Here is a 27,257-nt window from a genome sequence, read left to right on the forward strand (position 1 = left end):
CCACAGGTAGCGGGAATCTCAGTTTTATTTGACTCGCCCAATCTTATGTAATATCTTGTTGGCCCTAATTGACTTGATCCTGCTGTCTTCAGATATTGAATTTTACATTTATGTAGACAACACCCAACTCATGTCCCATTTAAACCAGAACATTCCTAACACAATATACAATATGAAGTTCTTGACTCTACTCTGTCTCTTACACCTCAAATATCTCACTTTGCTCTCTGTTTTACGCATATATTAACTCTCATTATGATAGTTGCAGTTCTATCTATGCAGGTATAACTAAGGTAAATTTAAAACATCTCCAAAAATTTCCAATGTTTCTCCACAGTTACAAAGTCTTCATTGGTTACCTATTGAATTCCAAATAAAGTTTAAGATCCTTGCAGTGACACTTAAAACTTTGCACACTGCTACCCCTTCTTACTTATTCGATTGTTCACTATACACCTTCTCAAACCCTCTGTTCACTAACTGAAAACATGCTTGTTATATCCCATACCTCAAAGGCATGGTGGGAGTCTACTCAGTCATCTGCTCTTTTCTTGCTTGCCCTCTGGAACTTACTTTCTCCATATTTAAGGATGGATGATTCTTATACCTCTTTTCCAGCTTCCCTGAAAACTTATTTTTTAAATTGGCCTTTGGTTGGATTTCTGCAATTGTGGGGAGGGAATATAGTAACATAGTAAATGATGGCAGATAATATCCTGTACGGTCCATCCAGTTTGCCCAACAAGATAAACTCATTTTACATGGTATGTTATACTTTATATATATACCCGAGTTTGATTTGTCCTTACCATTCTCAGGGCACAGACCGTAGAAGTCTGCCCGGCACTCTTCTTGTACTAAGTTCTGAAGCTAAAGTTGAAGCCCCTTAAAATTTATACTCCAGTCTATCCATATCTATTCAGTCACAATCAGAGCATAGACCGTAGAAGTCTGCCCAGCACCGGGTTTGTTTCTCAATTACCGGCATCGCCACCTAATCTCCTCTAAGATTCCGTGGATCCATTTCTTCAAAACAGGATTTCTTTGTGTTTATCCCACACATGTTTGAATTCCATTACCGTTTTCATCTCCACCACCTCCAGCAGGAGGGCATTCCACATATCCACCACCCTCTCTGTGAAAAAATACTTCCTGACATTACTCCTGAGTCTGCCCCCCTTCAACCTCAATTCATATCCTCTACTTCTACCGCTTTCCCATCTCCGGAAGAGGTTCATTTGAAGATTAATAGCTTTCAAATATTTAAACGTCTGTATCATGTCACCCCTGTTTCTCCTTTCCTCCAAGGTATACATGTTCAGGTCGGAAAGTCTCTCCTCGTACGGTTTGCAACGCAAATCCCATACCAATTTTGTAGCTTTTCTTTGCACTGCTTCCAGTCTTTTTACATCTTTAGCAAGATTTTTTTTAAGATTATCTATAGTCTTAAATAAGGAGGTGTGGATTAAACAAATATAATTATGAAAACACAAAAACAAATCCACTAAATGAAAAATAACCAGTTTCATATATTCAAAAAAATGAAAGGAAAAGCCTCAAAGAGCTCAAAATCACACTTGCTTGCAAACAGAATAAGCATTCATAAGCAGCTAAAAGAACTAGTTTTTGAAAAGAAATTTTTATAAGGAAGGTTTTTACCAATAATGAAAGAGTAAAAGATCTTTTGGATCCTTCTGTGCATCCAAATGCAGATTTATGCCACTTTTTGGACGTTTTTCTCTTTTGAAAATGAGCTCCTTTATCATCTCCCAGTTTTAGCCTTTTACATTCCTGTGCAAAATACTGTTTTAAATATGTTATATGAGATTTGAAATGCTATGGAGCAATTTCAAAGATGGTGATGCATTAATGATCTTTTCTTGACAGATCAGTTTCACCTCTCAGAATCTTGCTATGAGCAACACTGTAAAGTTTCCATATTTCTACCGAACTGTCCCCAGTGACCTGCATCTCTGCTCTGGAATAGTCAAGTTACTGAAACATTTTGGCTGGAGTTGGGTTGGTGTCATTGCATGTTATGAAGACAAGAGCCTTAGAGCTGTCCAGATCCTGAAAGAAGGGATTGAGCAGAACGGAGGCTGCATTGCATTCGTAGAAATCTTCAATCGTGACAACGTCAGGTCAACTGATTTCTCCCAACTTTATGAAAGAATCTATATGTCATCAACTAGTGTGATCATTCTCTATTGTAGTAGGGATTATGCCTGGAATATATTTGAGAATGCACGTTTTGATTATACAAATATAACTAAAACAGTCTGGATCACCACATATGAACGAGACTTTGCCTCGCATTATACATTGGGCAGGAGTGTGAAGAACAACACTTTGGCATTTACAGTCGCAAAGAAAAATATTCCAAGTTTTTCAAAATTTGTCCGTGAGGTGAATCCAAACCTACTTCCAAGTGATTTTCGCACATGCTCATGGTGGACAAGCCTGTGTAACAGCCAGTGCCAAAAAAGCGTTAGAAGATCCTGCCTCGCTAATGAAACATCGTTCTTTGAGCCACATTGCAACACCAAGTACTTGGGGAGCAGCTACAGTGTGTACAATGCTGTGTACACCCTGGCACATGCTCTGCATGACATGGTCACATCTGGTTTTGGAATTGGCACTACGTGGAGTGAAGAAAGTAGATTTTTGGATAATTTGCCATGGAGGGTAAGATCATTTGTGAGAAAACTGACCTCTCTAAAAGGAGAGTTATATACCAGCATAATGTAGAAGGGAAGTGTTATGAGAGGAAGAGAAAACGAAGGCAGAGTGTTGTGGAGACACTAAGCAGCAAATGTAATAATGTAGATGATAACATTTATGTGCCAGATATATGCGCAAATGATTATAATATTGGTGTATATGTGTGTATGTGCACATAAACTATATATAGCCTAGATTAAAGAACCCAAAATTGTGTGCAGAACCCAGTTGCGCAATTTAATTGCATAATGAGTCATTTATTAGCAATAATTGGATGCTAACAACTAATAATTGAGTTTAAACTAATAATTCAGTTTAAACTTCTCGTACTGACCTTTAAATGCATCCACTCTGCAGCCCCCCATTACCTCTCCGCTCTCATCTCTCCCTACATTCCTCCCGTGAACTCCGCTCACTGGACAAGTCTCTCTTGTCGTCCTCCTTCTCCTCCACTGCTAACTCCAGGCTTCGCTCCTTTTCTCTCGCGGCACCTTATGCCTGGAATAGACTTCCTGGACCTATACGTCTAGCTCCATCTCTACCTGTTTTCAAATCTATGCTGAAAACCCACCTTTTCACTGCTGCTTTTAGCTCCTAGCCACAATTGCCCTCCCCTTGTACCTTCCTTCCTTCTCACCCATTACTTCCCTCACCCGTAACTGTCTTGTCTGTCTGTATTATTTAGATTGTAAGCTTTTTTGAGCAGGGACTGTCTCTTTGTATCAGGTGTTCAGCGCTGCGTGCGTCTGGTAGCGCTATACAAATGCTAATAATAATAATAATTAATTGGCACCAATTAGGATTTGCGCATGCTTTTGCTGCATGTTATTCTTACTGCTGTGTGTCCAAAATAAATAAATAAGTTGCTGTGTGCAACTTAAATGGGGGCGGACAATGGGAGGGTCACATAGGGGCAGGGACATTCCGAAAAGCTGGGTGCGGTGTTAGAGAATAAAGAGGATCTGAGAGCTACTACCGTGCTAGGATTTATATCAGGTTTCAGATGGCGTACGTCTGGCACCCAGAGTTGGGTGTGAAAATCCATAGAAGGGCATAATCAAAAGGGGCTCCCAAGTTTTCCTGAGGACATCCTCGCGGGATGTCCTGGTGAAGGGGCGGGGAAACCAGCATTAACGAAACAAGATGGGTGTCCATCTTTCGTTTCGATAATACGGTCAGGGACGCCCAAATCTTGATATTTAGGTCGTCCCTAGAGATGGTCGTCCTTAGACTTGGTCGTTTCTGATTTTTGGCAATAATGGAAACTAAGGCCGCCCATCTCAGAAATAACCATATTCAAGCCCTTTGGTCGTGGGAGGAGCCTGCATTCGTACGGCACTGGTCCCCGTGACATGCCAGGACACCAACCGGGCACCCTAGGGGGCACTGCAGTGGACTTCATAAAATGCTCCCAGGAACATAGCTCCCTTACCTTGTGTGCTGAGCCCCCCAAACCCCCCCCCCCCCCCCAAAACCCACTACCCTCAACTGTACACATAGGCGGTCGGTGGGGAGGCTAAAGGGTGCTGGGTCAGGGGCGGTGCCAGGGGTGGGGCTTACATCCATAATTATCTGACAACACAGAAAAAAATAAGTAAAATAGTAACAAGTAATACCTTTTATTAAATTTAGATACTAGATTGATATCATATGTCAAAGAATAAAGTGGTTGCTCAAACTGTCTGAGAGCTTGATGGCTGAACAGTATAGTTGGAAGGAAAGTGCATTTCTATAGAATAGGCAGTCAGAACTTTTGATGACACAAAAGCACCAGTGCTAAGGTCCAATTTCCAGAGTGCAGAGATACCAAGGGTGTCCCATCCCAAATGTGAAAAGTACCATCCCAATTAGTGAGATTCAAGGTTAGCAAGTGAAAGTTGAGCTACTACTGAGAATGCTATGAAAGTCCAAATTCTAATATTAGGCATATTGAAAAGTAATTGCAAAACCTTAAAAAAGTCACTCGGGACCTATAAAGCAAATTGACTGTAACATAAGAATAGCCATACTGAGTCAGACCAACAGATTTAAATTTCAGAAACTGACACATTCCACTCACTAAATTAAAAAATGAATAAATATTTGAAACAAAAATGTATAATAAGGTGATACCTTTTTATTTAACTAATTTAATAAATTTTTTTGACTAGCTTTTTGGAGTTTACTAACCTGAGGATGGAGGTTTAGACCTCTGAAAGCAAGTCAAAAATGTATTTAGTCAAATAAAAAGTTGTCATCTTATTTTACATTTTTTTTGTTTCATTTTTATTTATTAACCTGTAAAGTGGACTAACATGGCTACTTCATTCTACATTAAAAATAATTTTACCTTTGCTATCTGGCATCTAATTTTTCTAATTGTGCAGGTCACAGTCTCTGGTTACTGTCTTTCTGTCTTTTAACTCTTTCCATATATCTTGTCCATTTATCATTTTTCTCTCTTTGCATGCCTTCTTCACATCTTCTACTATATCCATCTCCAACACTGATATTTTCTTTTGTGCTTTCTTCCATTTTTCTGCCTCTCTGACCACTCAGACTTATCCATGCATCATTTCCCCTGTTTTCCATCTTTTTCCCTCACCCAGGGTGTGTGTGTGTGTCTGTCTGAACTCCCCCTCAGCCATATCGGATCTGTTTCTCTCTCTCCCACCCCACCATCCAGGATCTTGTGTGTGTGTCTCTCTCCCTGCCTGCCGTAATTTCCTCTCTGTTTCTCTCCCTCCATCTTTCTTCCCCCTCCTTGCCATACAGCATCTCTTCTCTCTCTTCCCCTGCCCCAGGCACCCAGGATCTCCTCTCTCTCTCTTCCACCTCACCCTACCTCACATACCATACAGATCTCTTCTCTGTCTGTCTCTCTCTCCCCCACCTTCCAGCATTGCTCCTCCCTCTCTCTCTTCACTTTACACCTCAGCCTGTCTTCTTCCACTGCCTGTTTTTCTTTTCACTATCCAGCTTTGCTCCTCTGTCTCTTCCCCCCCCCCCCCCAATATCCAGGTTTTTGCTCCTGTTTCTTCTCTCCCCCTAATATCCAGCTTTGCCCATCTGCCTCTTCTCCCCCAAAACATCTAGCCTTGCTTCTCTGTCTGCCCCCCCCCAAAATATCCAACATCTAGCCTTGCTTCTCTGTCTGCCCCCCCAAATAGCCAACATCTATTTTATTTATTTTATTGCATTTGTATCCCACATTTTCCCACCTATTTGCAGGCTCAGTGTGGCTTACAATATATTGTAAATAATGGAAATACGATTTGTTACAATTCAGTTATGGATTACATTGTGAGAATTTAAGCGAAAGCAGAGTCAAGCCTTGCTTCTCTGTCTCCCCCCCTCCCCCCCCCCCCCCCCCCCCCCCAGAATCCAACATTGTGCCTCTGCCTCTTCCCTCCCCCATCCTCTCTGTTTCCTCCCATTTCCTGCCTCCAGCATTATCTTCTCTTTTTTCTTCCCCCTGGCCTAGCTGCAAAAACAAAAGGAAGCTGGAACTTCCCTTCCATGCTGCCCTGCCGCCAAACCCGCTGCCTCTCCAATTCAGTGGCGATCGGCAAACAAACACTGTGCACGGAGCCATAGAGCTCCGCATGGAAGCGCTGACAGCTCTTCCAGTCCCACCCTCTATGATGCAACCGTTGCATCATAAAGGGTGGGACCGGAAGAGCTGTCAGCGCTTCCATGCGGAGCTCTATGGCTCCGTGCACAGTGTTTGTTTGCCGATCGCCACTGAATCGGAGAGGCAGCGGGTTTGGCGGCAGGGCAGCATGGAAGGGAAGTTCCAGCTTCTTTTGGGCAGGAACCGGCTATCTGCCAGGCAGCGATGTGCAGAGCCCCATGTTGCATTTGGGCTGGGGAGGCTTAGCCTCCCCAAGCCTCTTATACGGGGCGCCTATGACTGTACACCACTACCATAGCCCTTACAGGTGAAGGGGCACCTAGATGTGGGTACAGTGGGTTTGTGGTGGGTTTTGAAGGGCGCACATTTACCACCACAAGTGTAACAGGTAGGGGGGGATGGGCCTGGGTCCGCCTGTCTGAAGTGCACTGCACCCACTAAAACTACTCCAGGGGCCTGCATACTGCTGTCATGGAGCTGGGTATGATATTTGAGGCTGGCATAGAGGCTGGCAAAAAACATTTTAAAAAAATGTTTTGAGAGTGGGAGGGGGTTAGTGACCACTGGGGGAGTAAGGGGAGGTCATCCCCGATTCCCTCCGGTGGTCATCTGGTCAGTTCGGGCACCTTTTTGTGGCTTGGTCATAAGATAAAAAGGACCAAGTGGTCCAAGTGCTCGTCAGGGACGCCCTTTTTTTCCATTATGGGTCGAGGACGCCCATGTGTTAGGCACCCCCAAGACCCGCCTTGGCTACACCTCCGACACGCCCCCGGGAACTTTGGTCATCCCCGCGATGGAAAGCAGTTGGGGATGGCCAAAATCGGCTTTCGATTATGCCGATTTGACCGACCCTGGGAGAAGGACGCCCAACTCGCCGAGCCCTGGCAGGACCACAGAGCCTGAGCCGCTGAGCCCCAGCGGGACCGCAGGGCCTGACCCACCGAGCCCCAGTGCCAGCAACTGATCAGCCGGCGGTCTGAGGCCACGTGACGCCGAGGACCGGTTGGGACGCAGGACGAGCGGGATCGGAGGATCGCTGGGAGCAGGTCGAGCTCTCCTTCTGGCCAGACGGCCGAGCTGCTGGTTCCTGTGGCCGCCGTTCGGGCCGCCAAGGCCGACCGTTGATGACTGAGACCGACTGGGAGGGCCATCCTGCCTCGCATCACAACCAAGGAACAGGAGCAGCACTGCCGTGGGTGAACAGAGTAATCAAATGTCTGCTCATCTTAACTGCATGCATGCACTGCTTTAGCATGGTTTAAAAATCTTCGCTTTACCTTGCTTTGCTCTGCTTACTTTAAATAGAAAGTAACTGTGTCCTATGCCAATATAGCACCTTTAACTGTTGCCATGCTTTAAATTAAATTGTAGCTAAGCTTAATGCAAATGCAAGTATTACCTCGTTTGCCTAGAAGTGAACTGTTGCCAAGCATTAAGTATAGGCTTGCCCAGCACTAAACTGTTGCCAAGCTTTAAATTAAATTGTTGCCAAGCTTAAATACAAATGTAAGCACTACCTCGCTTGCCTAGCATTGAACTGCTGCCAGCTTTAAATTAAATTGTTGCTAAGCTTAATTGCAAATGTCAGCACTACCTCGCTTGATTTGTAGACAAGCTCAAATGCAATTGTAAACTTTGACTCGCTTAAATGTACACCAGATGCATATTTGCCACAGCGCCCAATACATAGACATGAACACCAGCAATACACTACTAACCATCCAGTGTCTCATTATATTCTTACACGCAAACACAACCCACAACCTAGACAACAACAACCCCACTACTCACAAATCGCATAACACTCACATACACACAAGGCACACCCAAAACAACAACCATAACAACCCACTTACATCTCACCAATCCTATGCACAACCTTTTAACAACCTACAAAATCAAAGACACAACAACCAACCAACTGGAATTATCTCTGGATATGAACACCACCGACAAAATGAGGAAAACAATGACAACAACAAATTCAACTACCAAAGAAACAGACAACTAATAAAAATAAACACATCACACCCCACCTTGGAACCATATCACTCAATCCAACTAGGATACATTAATGCAAGATCAGCAGTAAGCAACTCAGTAGACATACTAGATTGAATCATTACACACAAATTAGACCTCCTATTTATCACAGAAACCTGGTTCCATAGTCCCACAGACCCCGCCATCTTAGAAACGTGCCCACCAGAATACAAAATCACGCACTGGACAAGAAATGGAAAAAAAAGAGGAGGCGGAATAGCTATAATATACAAACCTGAATTCACCATGACGATCACGGGCGAATCCACCTCACCACAACTTGAAATTGCATCGACAAGAATCAACCATCCAAGCCTAATAGGACACCTTAACACAATCCTATTCTACAGGCCACCAGGAAAATGGCAAGACACCCAAACACAACTCATGGATTTCATCTCGAATACCTGCGTATCAGCCTCAAACATCCTTATATTTGGCAACATCAACTTACACCTAGAAGATGACACCTTACCAAGTACACGAGAATTCAAAGAATTCCTAAAACTCTGGGATCTGCAAACACCCAACATGCAACCAACTCACGACAAAAGACACACACTAGATATCATAATGAATAAATTCGAACCGGACTCAACTATCATACTCACTGACACAAGATGGACACCTACATTATGGTCAGACCACCATAAAGCAAATGTCACTCTTTGCTGGCGAAAAACACAACTAAACAAGATCAATAAACATGAGCGAACAACCTACACAATGAGAGGAAAAATAGACCCCACAACATTCTGGCAACAGATCTACCAGAATGAATGGACTACAAACGCTGACACCATCCAATTCCTCCAAGAATGGGACAATATAAGTACAACAACATTAGACAAAATCGCCCCAGTCCAAACCAGAACATCACGCAGGAAAAATGCAAATCCATGGTTCACCGAAGAGCTGAAAAAACTGAAAACACAAGTCAGGAAACTAGAACGAGCTTGGAACAAAAAGAGAGACGAACAAACACTAAACGACTGGAAACTACTTCGGAGAAAATACAAATATACCATAAAACAGACAAAAAGACTACATTACAAAACATTAATAGGACCAAACTACAAAGACACACATAAACTCTTCAACCTCGTGAACAAACTGTTAGACACCACACCAGTTACAACCAACGGCAAAGATATACCAAGTGTCGACAACCTTGCGAAATACTTCAAGGAGAAAATTATACTATTACGACACAAAATACCCGCCAGCCCTATAGAATACACCACTCTTCTAGACTGTCTAGATCCAGAAGAAGGAACACACTCAGCAGACAGAACCTGGACCGAATTTGAACTACTGTCAGAAGACCTCATCTCTAAAACTCTCAAAAGATATGCCAAATCCAACTGCAAACTAGACATATGCCCAAATAGCCTCATGAAATCTGCTCCTCAACAATTCATAATAGACCTAACAAACCATATAAACTACATGCTACAAAATGGACTTTCCCAAAAGAAAAAGGAAAAATCTTACTCACCCCAATTCCTAAAGATACAAAGAAAAACACGAGCGAAATAACCAACTACAGGCCAATAGCATCCATACCACTAATAACCAAGATAACCGAAGGTATGGTAACTAAACAACTCACAGACTATCTAAACAAACATTCAATACTGCATGATGCCCAATCAGGATTCCGTTCGAATCATAGCACAGAAACAGTATTAGTCACCGTTATGACCAAAATCAAACAAATAATTGCAACTGACAACAATATACTCCTCCTACAATTTGACATGTCAAGCGCCTTCGACATGGTTGACCATGGAATCCTATTACACATACTTGAATACTTTGACATAGGAGGAAATGTCCTGAACTGGTTCAAGGGGTTCCTAACCCTGCGTTCGTATCAAGTCACATCAAATTCAACCACGTCCAAGGCATGGACACCTGAATGTGGAGTCCCACAAGGATCACCTCTCTCACCAACTATATTCAACCTAATGATGATCCCTTTAGCAAAACTCCTATCAAACCATAACCTCAACCCATATATATACGCCGATGATGTGACAATATACATCCCATTCAAACAAGACACCAAAGAAATCTCCAACGAAATCAATCAAAGTCTACACATCATGAACACATGGGCAGATGCATTTCGCCTGAAATTAAATGCAGAAAAAACCCAATGCCTGATACTCACCTCCCAATACAACACAAATGAATTCAACACGATAAACACACCAAACCTAAACCTCCCAATCTCAGAAACGCTAAAAATCCTTGGAGTCACTATCGACCGCCACCTAACACTCGAAACCCACGCAAACAACATAACCAAGAAGATGTTCTACTGCATGTGGAAATTGAAAAGGATAAGACCATTCTTCCCAAGATTCGTCTTCCGCAGCCTAGTGCAATCCCTCGTCCTCAGCCATCTGGATTACTGCAACTCACTATACGCAGGCTGCAAAGAGCAAATACTGAGGAAACTTCAAACAGCCCAGAACACAGCAGCCAGGCTCATCTTCGGAAAACCAAAATATGAAAGGGCAAAACCACTACGAGAGAAATTACATTGGCTTCCACTTAAGGAACGCGTTACTTTTAAAGTTTGCACATTAGTCCATAAGATCATTTACAGCGAAGCCCCAGCGTACATGTCTGATTTAATAGACCTACCACCCAGAAACGCTAAAAGATCATCCCGAACACACCTCAACCTCCACTTCCCTACTTGCAAGGGCCTGAAATACAAGACGCTACACGCGTCAACCTTTTCCCACATGAGCATGCAGTCTTGGAATACACTACCGCGCAACCTAAAAATGATTAACGAACAAGCTTCCTTCCGTAAACTATTGAAGACTCACCTGTTTGAAAAAACTTACGGAAAGAGCCAAAACACATAGAGTCCATACTCACTGTTCATCAATGCAACATTCATCCACTTCTGATCCCTCATCCCGTAATCCAGTCAATCATACATTTATTCACGGAACTATGTACACCATCCAGCTTATAACTGAAAAAGAAAAACGCCTATATTGCGACCCAAATCGGGAGATAGACGTTTATCTCACAAAAACGAATAAAGCGGTATAATCGAAAGCCGAATGTGGACGTTTTCAACTGCACTCTGTCGCGGATGCGGACAAAGTTGATGGGGGCGTGTCGAAGGCATGGTGAAGTTGGAACTGGGGCGTGGTTATCGGGCGATCAGAGATGGGCGCCTTTCGCCGATAATGGAAGAAAAATATGCATTTTTAGCGAGAATTTAGGGCACTTTTCCTGGACCCTGTTTTTCCACGAATAAGGCCCCAAAAAGTGCCCTAAATGACCAGATGACCACTGGAGGGAATTGGGGATGACCTCCCCTGACTCCCCCAGTGGTCACAAACCCCCTCCCACCACAAAATATGCCATTTCACAACTTTTTATTTTCACCCTGAAATGTCATACCCACCTCCCTGGCAGCAGTATGCAGGTCACTGGAGCAGTTATTAGGGGGTGCAGTGGACTTCAGGCAGGTGGACCCAGGCCCATCCCCCCCCCCCACCTGTTACACTTGTGCTGGTAAATGGGAGCCCTCCAAACCGCCCCCCAAACCCACTGTACCCACATGTAGGTGCCCCCCTTCACCCCTTAGGGCTATAGTAATGGTGTAGACTTGTGGGCGGTGGGTTTTGAGGGGGATTTGGGGGGCTCAACACCTAAGGGAAGGGTGCTATGCACCTGGGAGCTCTTTTACCTTTTTTTTTTGTTTTTGTAAAAGTGCCCCCTAGGGTGCCCAGTTGGTGTCCTGGCATGTGAGGGGGACCAGTGCACTACGACTCCTGGCCCTTCCCACAAACAAATGCCTTGGATTTATTCATTTTTGAGCTGGGCACTTTCATTTTCCATTATCACTGAAAAACAAAAACGCCCAGCTCACAAATTGTCGAATAAAACATGGCCGTCTATTTTTTTTCCAAAATACGGTTCAGTCCGCCCCTTCACGGACCCGTTCTCGGAGATAAACGCCCATAGAGATAGACGTTTTTGTTCAATTATGCCCCTCCATATGTCTTTGTGTCTAACACTGCCCTTTTAGCTTCCCATTGTCTCCTTCCAATGTTTCTATGTTGATGTCCCATTGTTATATTCCTAATGATATTCGAATGTCTCGCATAACTCTGTACAATGTAATCCATAACCAAGTTGTAACAAATGTATTTCCATTATTCATATCTTATTGTAAGCCACACTGAGCCCGCAAAAAGGTGGGAAAATGTGGGATACAAATGCAATAAATAAATAAATAAAACTCCTGATTTGTGTCAAAAGATGGGTGTCCTTCTCTTCCGAAAATAAGCCTGATAGTATACAAGGTGCACACCCATCTGCTTTTCCATTTTCTAGCACTATACTAGAGATAGATTTGAACTCAGTACGTAAATGAATGACATTTTTCTTGTATACGTTTGTAGAGTCTTTTGTCTTGGGGGGGGGGGGGGGGTGAAGATTCTCACAGGCTATATCTACACTTAATTGGCTATTTACCCATGTAAATGGACTATCTAGAAATTGTCCTTACTGTGTGTGCTAAAATTATTTATCTACATTCTCTGCACACATTACTTACCTGAATTACGATGGGATTTGAAACCATGAAAGTATTGTTCTCGTTTATTTTAGTTAAAAAGGTGACAGTAGAAAAAGCAGGTGCAATGGTGAATTTCAAAGCAAATGTCCGCAGCTAGAAAAAACCCACATCCTTTGCAGTTATGCAGTCAGTATGAAAATTACTCTTAAGAATAACTTTAAAAAGGAACATATATTTGCTTTAACATATGCTTAAAATTACATGTGTAATCTGGTAGTACAGAAAATTACCCTTCATTCTTAGCTTCATCATTATCTGAAGAACATCCACTTTAAGAACAGTCTTGGTGAAGAGATTTCTTTTGATGAGAATGGAGACATCACCATTGGATATGATATCATAAACATTGTCTACTTACCTAATGAGATAAGGAGTTATGAAATTATTGGAAGTTATAACCCATATGCTCCTCTGGGACAGGATTTCACCATTGATGAGAAGGCGATCGTGTGGGAGAGTGACTTCACTGAGGTTAGAATGAAGTAGCAATAGAAAATGATGGAACATGCTGAGTCACGTAGAGAAACCATGACATGTATAATTGGCTGGCACACGTATGAGGTCAATATTCAAAGGATTTGTCTAGCTAGCTCCTCAGTCTAATATGGAAATCATTGCTACTGAAATTCTCCATCCATTTAGGGCGAGATTCTATATATGGTGTCTGAAAACTCTCCATGGAATAAATTTCCGCCTAAGCATATTCTGTAATTGGCAACTGTATTTAGGAATGGTATGTAGAATATGCTTAGTTGATATCAAAGCGCTTAAAACTACAAGCATCCATAAATATGAAGAGAAGCATGGTGTAAATGCCGGCATGTAGATTATAAATTTAGTAAGTAGGACTGTAATGTTTAACATTCAGGGACCATTAACACATCTTGTAACTGTAATAGTTATCCCAGGCAACTGTATTCTTATAAGCTTTGCAAAAGCAACTGTAAATATATCTGCTAATTCACTCATATAATGTCCTGATATCAATTTCAGCAAATTTGTAAAGAGTGACATGGGCTGCACTTACTGCAGAAACATGTTTACCCACTCCTACCCTAACTGAGATAATATTTAACCATCTCTCTGACCTCATGTGCAACTTTCTTTAAATTAGTCACCTTACTTTCTAACTCTTCTTACTCTCTTACCTATCTATATGTTCCATCTTTGCTTTACCCTTCACTATCAATTAAAATATTCTATTACGTATTGTGTTGACATTGTAAGAAGTGTACCTATGCCATACTTTGTATTGTTACTTGAATATTTTTACTGTTGTAATTGTCTATTGCTCATGTTTGATCTATTCTTACTGTACACCGCCTTGAGTGAATTCCTTCAAAAAGACGGTAAATAAATCCTAATACATAAATAAATAAATAAATAATGTTTTAACAGGATCTTCAGAGTTCACAGCATCAAAGTTGCTTAAACTGAACTGAATCAGAGCAGCAATGTGCATATCTTCATCGATCTTATATTTATTTAAGAATTATTCATCCAGCCTTGTAATAATTTTGTTTGAAAATCATCCAGTAGCCTTCAAAAGTTTCAAAATTTGATGAAACATAAAGTCAAGTAGTTGTACTTAACTTATAGATGATTGCAGGTCTATAAGAACCCCCACCAACATGGCCAGGTTTCGGTACTTCATCAGGGAAGAGGTTCATGACAAAAAACAAAAATCTCTCAACCCATCTTAAAACTCCATAGTGAACTCTATATCATCATTGAACCTTCAAAAAATTGTAAAGTTCATCTTAATATGATTACTCATAGAACAATAATATTCATAGTAGCTCGCATAGAAAAATGGCCTTGGCTTTATTTTTCCCCCCGCCGCCAATAAAATTTAAATAGCCATCAGCTGATCAAAATAAAAATCACCCAGTTGGGTAAACAATGTGTCCAATAGGATAAATAGAAGAAAAAATCTGTCCAATAGAATAAATTTAAGAAAACATCCAAGCACCTGATTGGATATGCAACAGCCAATGAAACTAAGGACCACCATTCCAGCTATGAATTCATTCCAAAAGGCTGAAGTGTTTTAAGTACAAAAATCCAACATTGTTCTTTGAAATTTAACAGATGATCAATGTTACCACTCTCCCACCCCCCTGCCCCATCTGTACACTGTCTATTACGCGCCATCTCAGGTTGTTCAATTGATGTTGAGAGTCATGCCAATGCTGCACTAAAGGAGCTGATAGTACTTTAGTTTTGATCCGTAATTTGTGCTCTGTAAGGTGGATTCTGATCGGACGACTAGATCGGCCAACATATACAAGTTAGCATGGACAAATTATCACATACACTATTTTGCTTGTTTGGCAGTTGGTATACTTATGAGATGTGATAGTTCTAGATGTGGTTGGATGTTTCCAGTCAGTACCTTCAATAATGGTGGAGCACCACTTACAGGCTCCGCATTTAAAATGCCCACTTTATCAGAAGCAGAAGGTAAATAATCCAGCCGATTGCAGGATAATAATTCACCTATGGTTTTGTTTATTTATTTATTTTATCTGTTACATTTGTATTCCACATTTTCTCACCTTTTTGCAGGCTCAATGTGGCTTACATATTACCATAATGGCATTCCCCAGTTCCGGTAAGAACAAATACAAGGTGTTATCGTGGTAAGATAAGGTTCATGAACGGTAGGTATATGGGGGAAATTAGGGAGGAAGCGGGAAGTTGGGGTGTGTCCTTTATGATCTTTGGTTAGGTTGTGTTGCAGGTATTTAGGCTTTTATGTTCGGTCAGTGGGATATGCCTTCCTGAACAGGTTTGTTTTTAGTTCTTTTCGGAAGTTTAGGTGGTCGTACGTTGTTTTTCCTGTTTTTGGCAGTACGTTCCATAGTTGTGCACTTATATAGGAGAAGCTGGATGCGTACATTGATTTGTATTTCAGTTTTTTGCTGTTTGGGTAGTGAAGATTTAAGTATGTTTGTGCTGATCTTATTGTGTTTCTGGTTGGCAGGTCTATTAGGTCTGTCGTGTATCCCGGGGCTTCGCCATAGATGATTTTGTGAACCAGGGTGCAGATTTTGAAAGCGATACTTTCTTTGATAGGGAGCCAGTGCAGTTTTTCTCGGAGGGGTTTGGCGCTTTCAAACCGCGTTTTTCCAAATATAAGCCTGGCTGCTATGTTCTCAGCGGTCTGAAGTTTCTTTATAATTTGTTCTTTATAACCCGCATAGATTCCGTTGCAGCATGGCTTAGTACCATTGATTGGATCAAGTTGTGGAATGTTTCCCTCGGGAAGAATGGTTTCACATGTTTAAGTTTCCACATTGAGTGAAACATTTTCTTTATGGTAGAATTTGCTTGGGTCTCTAGTGAGAGGTTCCGGTCGATTGTTACTCCGAGTATTTTCAGGCTGTCTTCGATAGGAAGGGTATAACCTGGGGTGTTTATATTTATGGGTTTATATGTGTTGTATTGGGATGAGATGATGAGGCAGTGTGTTTTTTCTGTGTTGAGTTTTAATTGGCGTTTGCCCATGAGTCCATGATGTTCAAACTGAGCTTGATTTTATTGGTGATTTCTGTTAGATCGTGTCTGTAAGGGATATATATTGTGACGTCATCAGCATATATGAATGGGTAAGGCCTTGGTTGGCTAGGGACTTGGCCAGTGGGGTCATCATGAGGTTGAAAAGGATCGGTGATAGTGGTGCTCCTTGCGGTACTCCGCAATCTGGTTTCCAGGGTGATGATATGTTTGTGTTGGCTTTCACTTGATATGTTCTTGTAGTTAAGAAGCCCTTGATCCATTCGAGTGTATTTCCGTTGATTCCGAAGTAGTCTAGGAGTCTTACCACCTTATAATTGAAAGAGAAAAATGCCTAGATTTCGACCCAAATCGGGAGATAGACGTTTATCTCACAAAAACGAATAAATCTGTATAATGGAAAGCTGATTTTGGACGTTTTCAACTGCACTCCATCGCGGAAGCGTACAAAGTTGACGGGGGCGTGTCGGAGGCGTGGTGAAGGTGGAACTGGGGCGTGGTTATCGGCCGAGGAGAGATGGGCGCCTTTCGCCGATAATGGAAAAAAAGTATGCGTTTGTAGCTAGAATTTAGGGCACTTTTCCTGGACCCTGTTTTTTCACGAATAAGGCCCCAAAAAGTGCCCTAAATGACCAGATTACCCCCAGAGGGAATCGGGGATGACTAACCCCCTCCCACCACAAAAAATGATGTTTCACAACTTTTTATTTTCACCCTCAAATGTCATACCCAACTCCCTGGCAGCAGTATGCAGGTCCCTGGAGCAGTTGTTAGGGGGTGCAGTGGACTTCAGGCAGGTGGACCCAGGCCCATCCCCCCCACCTGTTACAATTGTGCTGCTTAATGCTTAGTCGTCCCACCCCCCCCCCAAACTCACTGTACCCACATGTAGGTGCCCCCCTTCACCTCTTAGGGCTATAGTAATGGTGTAGACTTGTGGGCAGTGGGTTTTGAGGGGGATTTGGGGGGCTCAACACACAAGGGAAGGGTGCTATGCACCTGGGAGCTCTTTTACCTTTTTTTTTGTTTTTGTAAAAGTGCCCCCTAGGGTGCCCGGTTGGTGTCCTGGCATGTGAGGGGGACCAGTGCACTACGACTCCTGGCCCCTCCCACGAACAAATGCCTTGGATTTGTTCGTTTTTGAGCTGGGCGCTTTCATTTTCCATTATCACTGAAAAACAAAAACGCCCAGCTCACAAATTGTCAAATAAAACATGGACGTCTATTTTTTTCGAAATTATGGGTCGGTCCACCCCTTCACGGACCCGTTCTCGGAGATAAACGCCCATGGAGATAGACGTTTTCGTTCAATTATGCCCCTCTTAGTAATATATTATGTCGAATGCGCTGGACATGTCAAATTGTAGGAGAAGTATACTTTTACTTACTGCTATTTCCTGCTTGAGAGTAAGTAATACTGTTTTGGTGCTGTGTAGGGGGCAGAATCCTGATTGTGATTCATGTAGTATTGTGAATTTGTCTATGTAATCATTAAGTTGTTTGGTTACTAGGCCTTCCATTAATTTGACTGTCAATGGGATAGATGCTACTGGACAGCAGTTGGAAATTCCATTTGTTTTTTTTCTTAGTGTCTTTTGGTATTGGGGTGAGTAGGATGTTGCCTTTTTCTTTTGGGAAGGTACCTTGTTGAAGCATGAAGTTTAAGTGGGATGTGAGGTCTGTTATGAAGCGGTGGGGGGTGGATTTTATTAGATAGCTAGGGCAGGTGTCCAATTGGCAGTGACTATTGGAGTACCTCTTAATCACCTGGGTGACTGTATCGGCGGTGAGGAGAGCGAAATTTGGCCAGATTCGATCCACTGGGTATTCCACTGGGGTGGATCCAGAACATTGATGAGGTTATCGATGTCCATGTTGTCATGAGGTAGTGTTTTTCGTAGGTTTGCAATTTTTTTCTTGAAGTGTTTAGCAAGGCTGTCTGCAGATGGGATGTCAGTATTTGGTGTGGTGATCAGCGTTATGTCTAGTAATTTGTTCAAGAGATGTTATAGTTTCTTCGTGTCTTTGTAATCTGGCCCTATTTTAGTTTTCTAGTATGATCTTTTGGTCTGTCTTATTTCATATTTGTATTTCCTTTTTAATTGTTTCCATGCAATTTGTATATATTCATCTTTTATTTTTTTACATGCACATTCCAATTTCCTGGATTGTGTTTTTAAGTTTTTCAATTCCATGGTATCGAGTTGTGTCTGCATGAGGTTCTTTTTCGTAGGGGTGCTATTTCGTCTAATATGTGTTTACATATTTTGCCCCATTCTGAGAGGTAGTATATGAAGTCCGTTTGTGTTATCCAATCATTATTGTATATCTGTTTCCAGAATGTTTCTGGGTCTATTTGGCCTCTCATGGTGTAGGATGTGTGTTCTCGTATATGCAGAGAACCTTTTTTCCACCATTGTAGAGATAGGTTTAGTTTGTAATGATCTGTCCATGGAGTTTCTGTCCATTCAGTTTTTGTTATTGTTAGGTTCTGGTCCGTGGACAGTTTATATGAGATAAGGTCGAGTGTGTGTCCTTTCGATTGGGCTGATTGCATATGTGGCCATTTGAGATCACATAGATGAAGGAAGTCCTTGCATTCTCGTGCGTTGGTAGAGTTTGGGTCTTCTAGGTGAAGGTTAATGTCCCCTAGTACTAATACATTGGAGTTGGGTACGCAGGTATTTGAGATGAAATCCAAGACGTTTGACTGGCTTTCCTTCCAATTGCATGGTGGTCTGTAAAACAGAAAAAGGTAAAAAGTGGGATGTTTGACCACGGAAATACAAATCCTGGAGACAATATCATAAAAGCTTCTTTATTGAAGAAAAGACTCACGGAAATACAAATCCTGGAGACAATATGGTCTGTAAAACAGGACACAGTTTAGGTGGTCGAGTAGGGTTTTGTGTTGGATTCTGATCGAGGCTATTTCGAATTGGGTTGTTATGGATTCACCTGTTGTTTCGATGGTGAAATGGGATCGGTATATAAGCGATATGCCTCCACCTCTCTTTTCCTTTCTGGTTCAGTGAGCGATTTTATATCCTGGAGGGCATAGGTTTAGGATGATTGGGTCCTCTTGATTATGGATCCAGGTTTCAATGATGAAGAGTAGATCAAGTTTTGCTGACATGATCCAGTCTGTTATTATTGTTGTTTTGTTTACTACAGATCTGGCTTTAGCGTAGCCTACTTGAATAGTTTGGTGTGGGTCTTCTGTGTTTGGTGTTATGTGGACTTTTGTCAACTGTCGATTCATAGTTTGTGAGGGTTTTTATGATCTTTTTTCCCTTCTGTTGGGGGTGTCCATTTATTTGTGTTCTTCCTTCATTTTGGTTGTTGTCGGTGTGGTGAGGTGTGGTATATCTGCTTACTCTTTGGTAGTTTTGTAGTATGGGTATTGTATTAATGTCTGCGAGTGTATTATGTCTATGTGCACAAATGGGATGAGTGTCAAAACATCCGTGGACTTGCAACATCTCCCATTGTGAATGAATGGACTGATTGATTTTAGAACACAACCCCGAAAATGGTAACACAACTAGTAGTCTTTCTTCTTCTGCAGATTGTTTATACTGCAACAATAGGTTACAATAAGCAAATTTAGCTCTAAGATAGGATTTCTTTACAACTTTGAAAGGGTAGCCTCTATCCAAAAATGTATAAACATTCTAGAAACCTGATCTTCAAAGTCCACAGAACATGAACAAATACGTCGTAAATGTAATAATTGACTTATTTTCTAATTAGAGATCTTCTATGTTCATCCCACACCATTTTCAATTCCACTACAGTTTTCTTCTCCACCACCTCTCTGGGGAGGCATTCCAGTTATCAACCAGCCACCCTCTATCTTAAAAAGAATTTTCTGACATTACTCCTAAGTCTACCACCCCACAACCACAAATCATGTCCTCTCCTGTAGTTATCCCATTTCCCCTTCTCTGGAAAATATTTGTTTCTATGTTAATACCTTTCAAGTATTTCAACATCTGTATCATATCGCCCCTGTCCCTCCTCTCCTCTAAGGTATACATATTCAGGTCTTCCACTATCTTCTCATACATCTTTTGACACAATCCCCATAAAACTTTAAAACCTTTAACATGGGAGAACTAAAAATTAAAAAAAAAACAATGTTCCTAATTTGCTGCTCCAGAAAGGAATATTTTTAGACAGTCTAACTGAGGTACTATTTGTTAGGTGGATTCTTGGTAAACTGGCCTCTCTAATGAAAGTCTGTGATATAAAGAAGCTTTCTGAATTAGCGATCATTAAATGAACATTGCATCTGAAAAATAACATCCCGTGTCAAATACATTTATATAACTTGTTTTCTAAATCCTCAGACACCTCCACCGTCCAGATGTAGCTCCAGTTGCCATCCTGGTTACAGGAAATTAACCAGGGAAGGACAGCCCGTCTGCTGCTATGACTGTATTCCATGTGCGGAGGGAGAGGTCTCCAACCAAACCGGTGGGTGATATGATGCACCAGGTGTGCTTCACGTGGCTGTAGATTTTTCATGATGACCCCTTCTCTGTGAATTGAGGTCAAGGAGGAAAGCTGTAGGAACCATGATTAATCCACAATTTGATTGGCATCATTTTTCATTGGAGAGTGAGAGAAAAATGTCATTGCCTATTGTCCCCTCCTTAAAAACATTTTTACATTGTTATCTTTTCCAGGCGTTTATTTTTTTGATTCCAAAAGGAATTTCATTATGACTGCGATCGTTTTTAAAGAATGTGCATTATGTGCAGAGAGAGCTCACTCTCTCCCGATGGCGCATGCAGGTGCAAACCATCGTGTATGCATGCGCTATGGGAAATAGTGCACACTATTATCGACAAATGACAGTGCCGCGGCACTCAGAGAGGATACTGCCTAGTTAAACATTGATAAATATCCTCTCCTGAAGCATTCAGCATTATTCAAAGGACATAAAATAAAGAAGTACTATTATGTTATTATTCTGATATTGTCTTTCTACATTGTGAAATTATTGAAAACGTAAGAGAACTATTGTCACTGTCCTAAAACTAATGCTATTTATGAGATACTTAGACAGTATTGTTCATTCTTAGATAGCGATACCTGTTGGATGTGCCCAAAAGACCAATGGCCCAATCAAAGAAGAGACGCCTGCATTCCAAAAGTGAAAACCTTCCTGTCCTTTGAAGAACCTTTGGGGATAGTGTTGACTTCCATCAGCACTTTCTTCTTTCTGATCACTGCTGTCATCCTAGGAATCTTTATTAATTACCGAGACACTCCCTTAGTGAGAGCCAACAACCGGGACCTCAGTTACATTCTCCTCATCTCCCTCATGCTCTGCTTCCTCTGTTCCTTGGTATTCATTGGCCACCCTGACAAAGTGACCTGTGTTCTCAGACACACTGCCTTTGGGATCAGTTTCTCCATCGTTCTCTCCTCTATATTAGCAAAAACCACCACTGTGGTCTTGGCCTTTCATGCCACCAAGCCTGGAAGCAAGCTCCGGAAATGGATTGGTTCCAGGATTTCAATTTTTGTAGTCCTTTTCTGTTCCCTTATTCAAACTGTTCTGTGTCTCGCCTGGTTGTTCACTGCTCCCCCATTCTCATATCTTAATATGAGATCAGAAATTGGAGCAATACTAATTGAATGCAATGAAGGATCAATAGTTGCATTTTACTGTGTTCTGGGTTACCTGGGATTTCTGGCTGGCATCAGCTTCATCACAGCTTTCCTAGCAAGAAATCTCCCCGACACTTTCAATGAGGCCAAGTACATCACCTTCAGCATGCTGGTGTTCTGCAGCGTCTGGATCTCCTTCATCCCAACGTACCTGAGCACCAAGGGCAAGTACATGGTGGCAGTGGAGATATTTGCTATCATGGCCTCCAGTGCTGGACTTCTGGGCTGTATCTTTCTCCCCAAATGCTACATTATTCTGCTGAAACCTGATAGGAACAACAGGAAATACCTATCAAAAGCTACTGGAGGAAATATTTAAAGACATGCTACTGAATAAAGATAAATTGATATGTTATCACATGGTTGAAGTATGGGTTGAGAATACATTTACATGCATACATTATACAAGGATATAGGGACAAGCATTTCAGCTCTAGGGCTGATGAGTATGATCGGGCATAACATATAACTGTGCTTTTGGGCCTACAAAGAAGAGGCCTATTTTTCTGTATAGGTTGGGCTCCAAACAGGCACATTCTTGACATCTAAAATAGGGGACCCTTTATATACCCACCCTCCAGAGGGTTAAATTTAGGCCACACACCTGGAATACCTTTAATCCCACCTCCGTATGAACTAATAAATTCCAAATGTATCCACCTGCAATATCTTTGAATATCACCATATACTTGTGACCTGGGTTGGCTAATGTTGGAAACGGGATACTAAGCTAGATGGACCTTCAGTCTGGCCCAGTACAGCTATTCTTATGTTCACCTAGAAATGATAGTTGCAAAACTTTCATAAAGGAAGCCGAAAAAAATGTGCATTTTGGTGCAACCTCAGTTCATGTCAAACACAATATAAATATGTTTTCATACACAGTTGCGTAAAAATATTATGTAAGGTTTAGAATCCTTACACATATAAAATGGACATAAACATCTCAAAATTCGAAGGTTTATGAGGAGCAAATATATTGAACTGTGTCCAGCTTAAATTTTTAAAAAGTCTGCTCGTGCAAAAGTTTCAAGCAGTGATGATTTATGGTTAGATTCTATATCTGGCACCTGAAAAATCCATGGGGTAAAAAAATATGCCTAGGAGTATTCTCCAAATACGCCTAAATGTTATAGAATCGGCTTAAATTTCCACATGGTATATAGAATACGCCGAGCGCCTCTCTACGTGACCAAATTTAGGGACCCTTTTACAAATGTGCTTTAGGCTCTACCAGGGGCGTAGCCAGACCTCGGCGGGAGGGGGGATCCAGAGCCCGAGGTGGAGGAGCACTGTTTAGCCGCCTCCCCCAGCCGCCGCCCCCCCCCCCCCCCGCCACCATCAAAACCCTCCCTATTGCTGCTGCCACCGCAAGGTGCCGTTTTTGCTGGCAGGGGTCCCTAACTCCCGCCAGCTGAAGACTCTTCAGCGCCGGTCGACTCTGGCGCCTTCGTTGTCTGATGATCTGTTTCGAACTCCTGACGTCCTGCGCCGTGCACGTCCTGTATGTAGCCCTGTGCAGAACGTGCATGCAGGACGTAAGGCGTCAGAAACAGATCACACAGCGAAGGCGCCAGAGTCGACCGGCACTGAGGAAAACTCTTCTGCTGACGGGGGTTGGGGACCCGCATCCATTTACACGAAGGGAAACGTCATAAATGCTGGCGCGTAGATTTAGGCATGCAACGGCTTAATCTATGACAATAAGTGTAAATTTTGGAACACCCATTGCTCCACCCATAACCATGCTCCTTTTTGGCTGCGCACATTAGAATTTAGATGCTCTGAGTTACAGAATATGCTTAGCGAGGTGTACACATAAGTTCTAATTATTGCAGATTTGTGCTCATTTTATTTATTTATTTATTTGTTACATTTGTATCCCACATTTTCCCATCTATTTGCAGGCTCAATGTGGCTTACATAGTACCAGAGAGGCTTTGCATCCCGCATAGATTCTACTGCAGTAGTCTGCGTGGCTTAGTACCATTGTGACTCTGGGCAAGTCACTTAACCCTCCATTGCCCCATGTATGCCGCATTGAGCCTGCCATGAGTGGGAAAGCGCGGGGTACAAATGTAACAACAACAACAACCATTGATTTTATCAGGGTGCGAAATGTTTCCCTCAAGAAGAATTGTTTTAAGCGTTTGAGTTTCCACAGAGTGAAACATTTTCTTTGTTGTGGATGCCACTTGGTTCTCTTATTGCTCGTCAAGACCCGTTATCAACGCTGATTAACTTGTTAAGCCAATTAAGTTACGCGTGTTGTTATAGAATACCACTAGGCCCGATATATAGAATCTGGGGATTAATGTTTTAATAATACTTAATAGAACACATTTTCCATAAATAGTGTTCCAAATTCGGCACAGGAACCAAATCAGCTCTAAGCACTACTCTATAAAGGGTGTGCACCCTTAATAGAATTACGCTTAATACCAAATCCCACACCTACCTGTAGGCACCAGACTTACGCCTGCTGAAACTTGATGTAAATACCAATAGCCATGTTGGGCACGGAGACCCAGTATTCTATAACACTGCATACAACTTTTTGAAATGCTCCTGTCAGAGCTACACCTCCTTTTGGGTTGCACACTATAGGATTCAAATGCTCAGGTTTAATGAATAGAAACAAAAAAGCAACACTGGGCCTTCAGGATAGAGATAAATGTCGTCCTTTAATGTGTAAATGACCCGACACGGGCCGTGTTTTGGCACACAAACGCCTGCCTCAGGGGTCTGACAAAAAAACACACAAATATAAAAACAAAAATATAATCATAAATACACACTACACATATATTTTAAAAATTCACCATCCATAAAATAGTATAGTAAACATCAACCATTTAAACAGATGAACAGTAAAAATCACAATCAAATTTTTTTTTACTACAGATTAATTACTAAACATTAAACATTATATAAAATATATGTTTCAAAAATTAAAATAGAGTAAATGAGGACCAAAATACTGTACAAGAATGTCACTATAGTCAACCCAAAGGGATCATAGTGAAACCAAATCATCAAATAACTGCCATAAAAATAATATATATATATATATAAATAAATAAAAAATAATATAGACATATTTATAGCTGCCATATAAGAAAAGTATTGTATTAAATTTCTTTATGCAGAACACAGAGTCGTAAATATCATGAAATATTATATTTAAAACCATTATATGTGAACATAGGATTCAGATGCTCAGGTTTAAAGAATCAACATAAAGAGACCTTGCAGTACTGGTGTGGGGACTTATATCAAATACAATATCAATTATTGTCCCAAACACTCACAATTCTTACACATTGCACAGTCCAAGATCACACAATCTTCATATCTTTAATTAAGCTTAATATTTTTAACGGGGATCATCAGAGTAACTGACAGCATATCCCATTTGGGAACAGCGTCCCTATATTTATGGCGCTATACACATCTTCATTGATCAACCCGATTTTTTCCTTTTAACTTTTTTTATGTAATCTTCAATAGTCATACTATAAAAAGTGTGTATTTTAAGTTTTTGAGATGCGTATAAGTAATACTTAATTTTGGCAGCGATTTTTCACCCAAGTCAAACCTCCGCCGACATGGCCAGGTTTCGTATTCCTTCTTCAGGGAAGAGGTTCGCATCTCATAAACTGCTCCTACATATGTAAAAAAATGGCTGGGATGTTATTTTTCAGATCCAATACTCAATTAATGATCACTAATTCAGAAAGCTTCTTTTATCACAGACTTTCCATCAGGGGCATAGCTAGGTGGGGCCACAGGGGCATGGGCCCCCGCAGATTTAGCCCTGGCCCCCTGCTTTCACACACCCCCACCGCTGACCCTCCACCACATTCGACCCCCCCCCCCTCCCGCCGCCGCCAACCCTCCCCCGCTGCCACCATCAGGTACCTTTGCTGGCAGGGATCCCCAACCCCCACCAGCCGAAGTCCTCTTCAGCGCCAGTCTCTGGCGCATTGCTGATCTGGATTCTGTTTCTGTGAGTCCTGATGTCTAGCATGAGTGAAGTAACTCATACAATTCTGTATGTTATCCTTGGATTCTATATATAGAGCTGGATTGAATAAATGACAATCAAAATTTGGCGTAAACCCTTTGTTTGTTTATTTATTTATTTATTGCATTTGTATCCCACATTCCCCCACCTATTTGCAGGCTCAATGTGGCTTACATAGATTTGTTAACATTGTCAATTCAGGATATCAGATCAGATACAGTTAGTAATGTGTAGCGATTAGGAAGGGAAAAAAGACGAAGGAAGAGAGTGATTAGGGTAGTTGTAGAAGGTAAGCGTGCATAATTGAGTGGGTTGGTGAGGTGACTTAGTGAGGCTGTAGGTTCTCATTGTAGGCCTTGTTGAAGAGGAATGTCTTCAGAGATTTTCGAAAGATAGTTGTTTCGTTGATTGCTTTCAAGTCTGTTGGTAATGCATTCCATAACTGCGTGCTCATGTAAGAGAAGGTAGAGGTATGCATCAGCTTGTATTTAAGTCCTTTGCAGCTGGGGTAGTGCAAGTTGTGAAATTTGCGGGATCGTGCTTAGTACTTTTTCGCGCGCCTAACTGTAGGCGCCAGACTTACACCTGTTGAAACCTGGTGTAAATGTTGACGCAATGCGGCATTATCCTAGAAGTGCGTGTGTAACTTTTCAGAATTCCCCTGACACGCCCATGGCCACACCCCCCTTTTGAGTTACTTGCTAGTACAGTTAAGCGCTGAGCCTTATAGAACAGTGTGCATCCAGATGCATATACATAACAGTTTTAATGAATGCCAATTAACATCAATAATGTGCACCCAATTATTGATAGTTAAGGGCTCATTATTCAATTTGCATACGTATCTTGGGTGCACGCACAAATTTCGGCATGCAATTCTGAGTGCCCTATTTAGAGTCCGGGGGCTGGGACCTTGATTTGGCGACCAAATTTATGCAAGTGGCCAAGACATGAATGCAACTTAATTGGCTAATGAACTGTTAACAATCAATTATTGGCATCAATTAGAATTTCCAAGTGCATCTGGCTGCATG

The 27,257-nt window shown here is 41.7% G+C and overlaps 1 protein-coding gene across 1 annotated transcript; it reads left to right on the forward strand.

Moving 5' to 3' along the window:
* The first annotated feature begins 1,914 nt into the window (after nt 1-1,914).
* On the forward strand, nt 1,915-22,515 carry LOC115464584 (vomeronasal type-2 receptor 116-like). Its single transcript, XM_030194948.1, has 4 exons — nt 1,915-2,685; nt 13,239-13,466; nt 20,867-20,993; nt 21,605-22,515. The coding sequence occupies exons 1-4, from the start codon at nt 1,915-1,917 to the stop codon at nt 22,513-22,515; spliced, it is 2,037 nt and encodes a 678-aa protein (XP_030050808.1).
* The last annotated feature ends 4,742 nt before the right edge of the window (nt 22,516-27,257 follow it).

The sequence above is a fragment of the Microcaecilia unicolor genome, chromosome 3 (assembly GCF_901765095.1).
Source record: "Microcaecilia unicolor chromosome 3, aMicUni1.1, whole genome shotgun sequence".
Lineage (NCBI taxonomy): Eukaryota > Metazoa > Chordata > Amphibia > Gymnophiona > Siphonopidae > Microcaecilia > Microcaecilia unicolor.

Coding starts and splice junctions, on each gene's coding strand:
- LOC115464584 (XM_030194948.1), top strand. CDS start 1,915: ATGAGCAACACTGTAAAGTTTCCATATTTCTACCGAACTGTCCCCAGT. Junction 13,467..20,866: donor GGGAGAGTGACTTCACTGAG/GTTAGAATGAAG, acceptor CTAAATCCTCAG/ACACCTCCACCGTCCAGATG. Junction 20,994..21,604: donor AGAGGTCTCCAACCAAACCG/GTGGGTGATATG, acceptor GTTCATTCTTAG/ATAGCGATACCTGTTGGATG.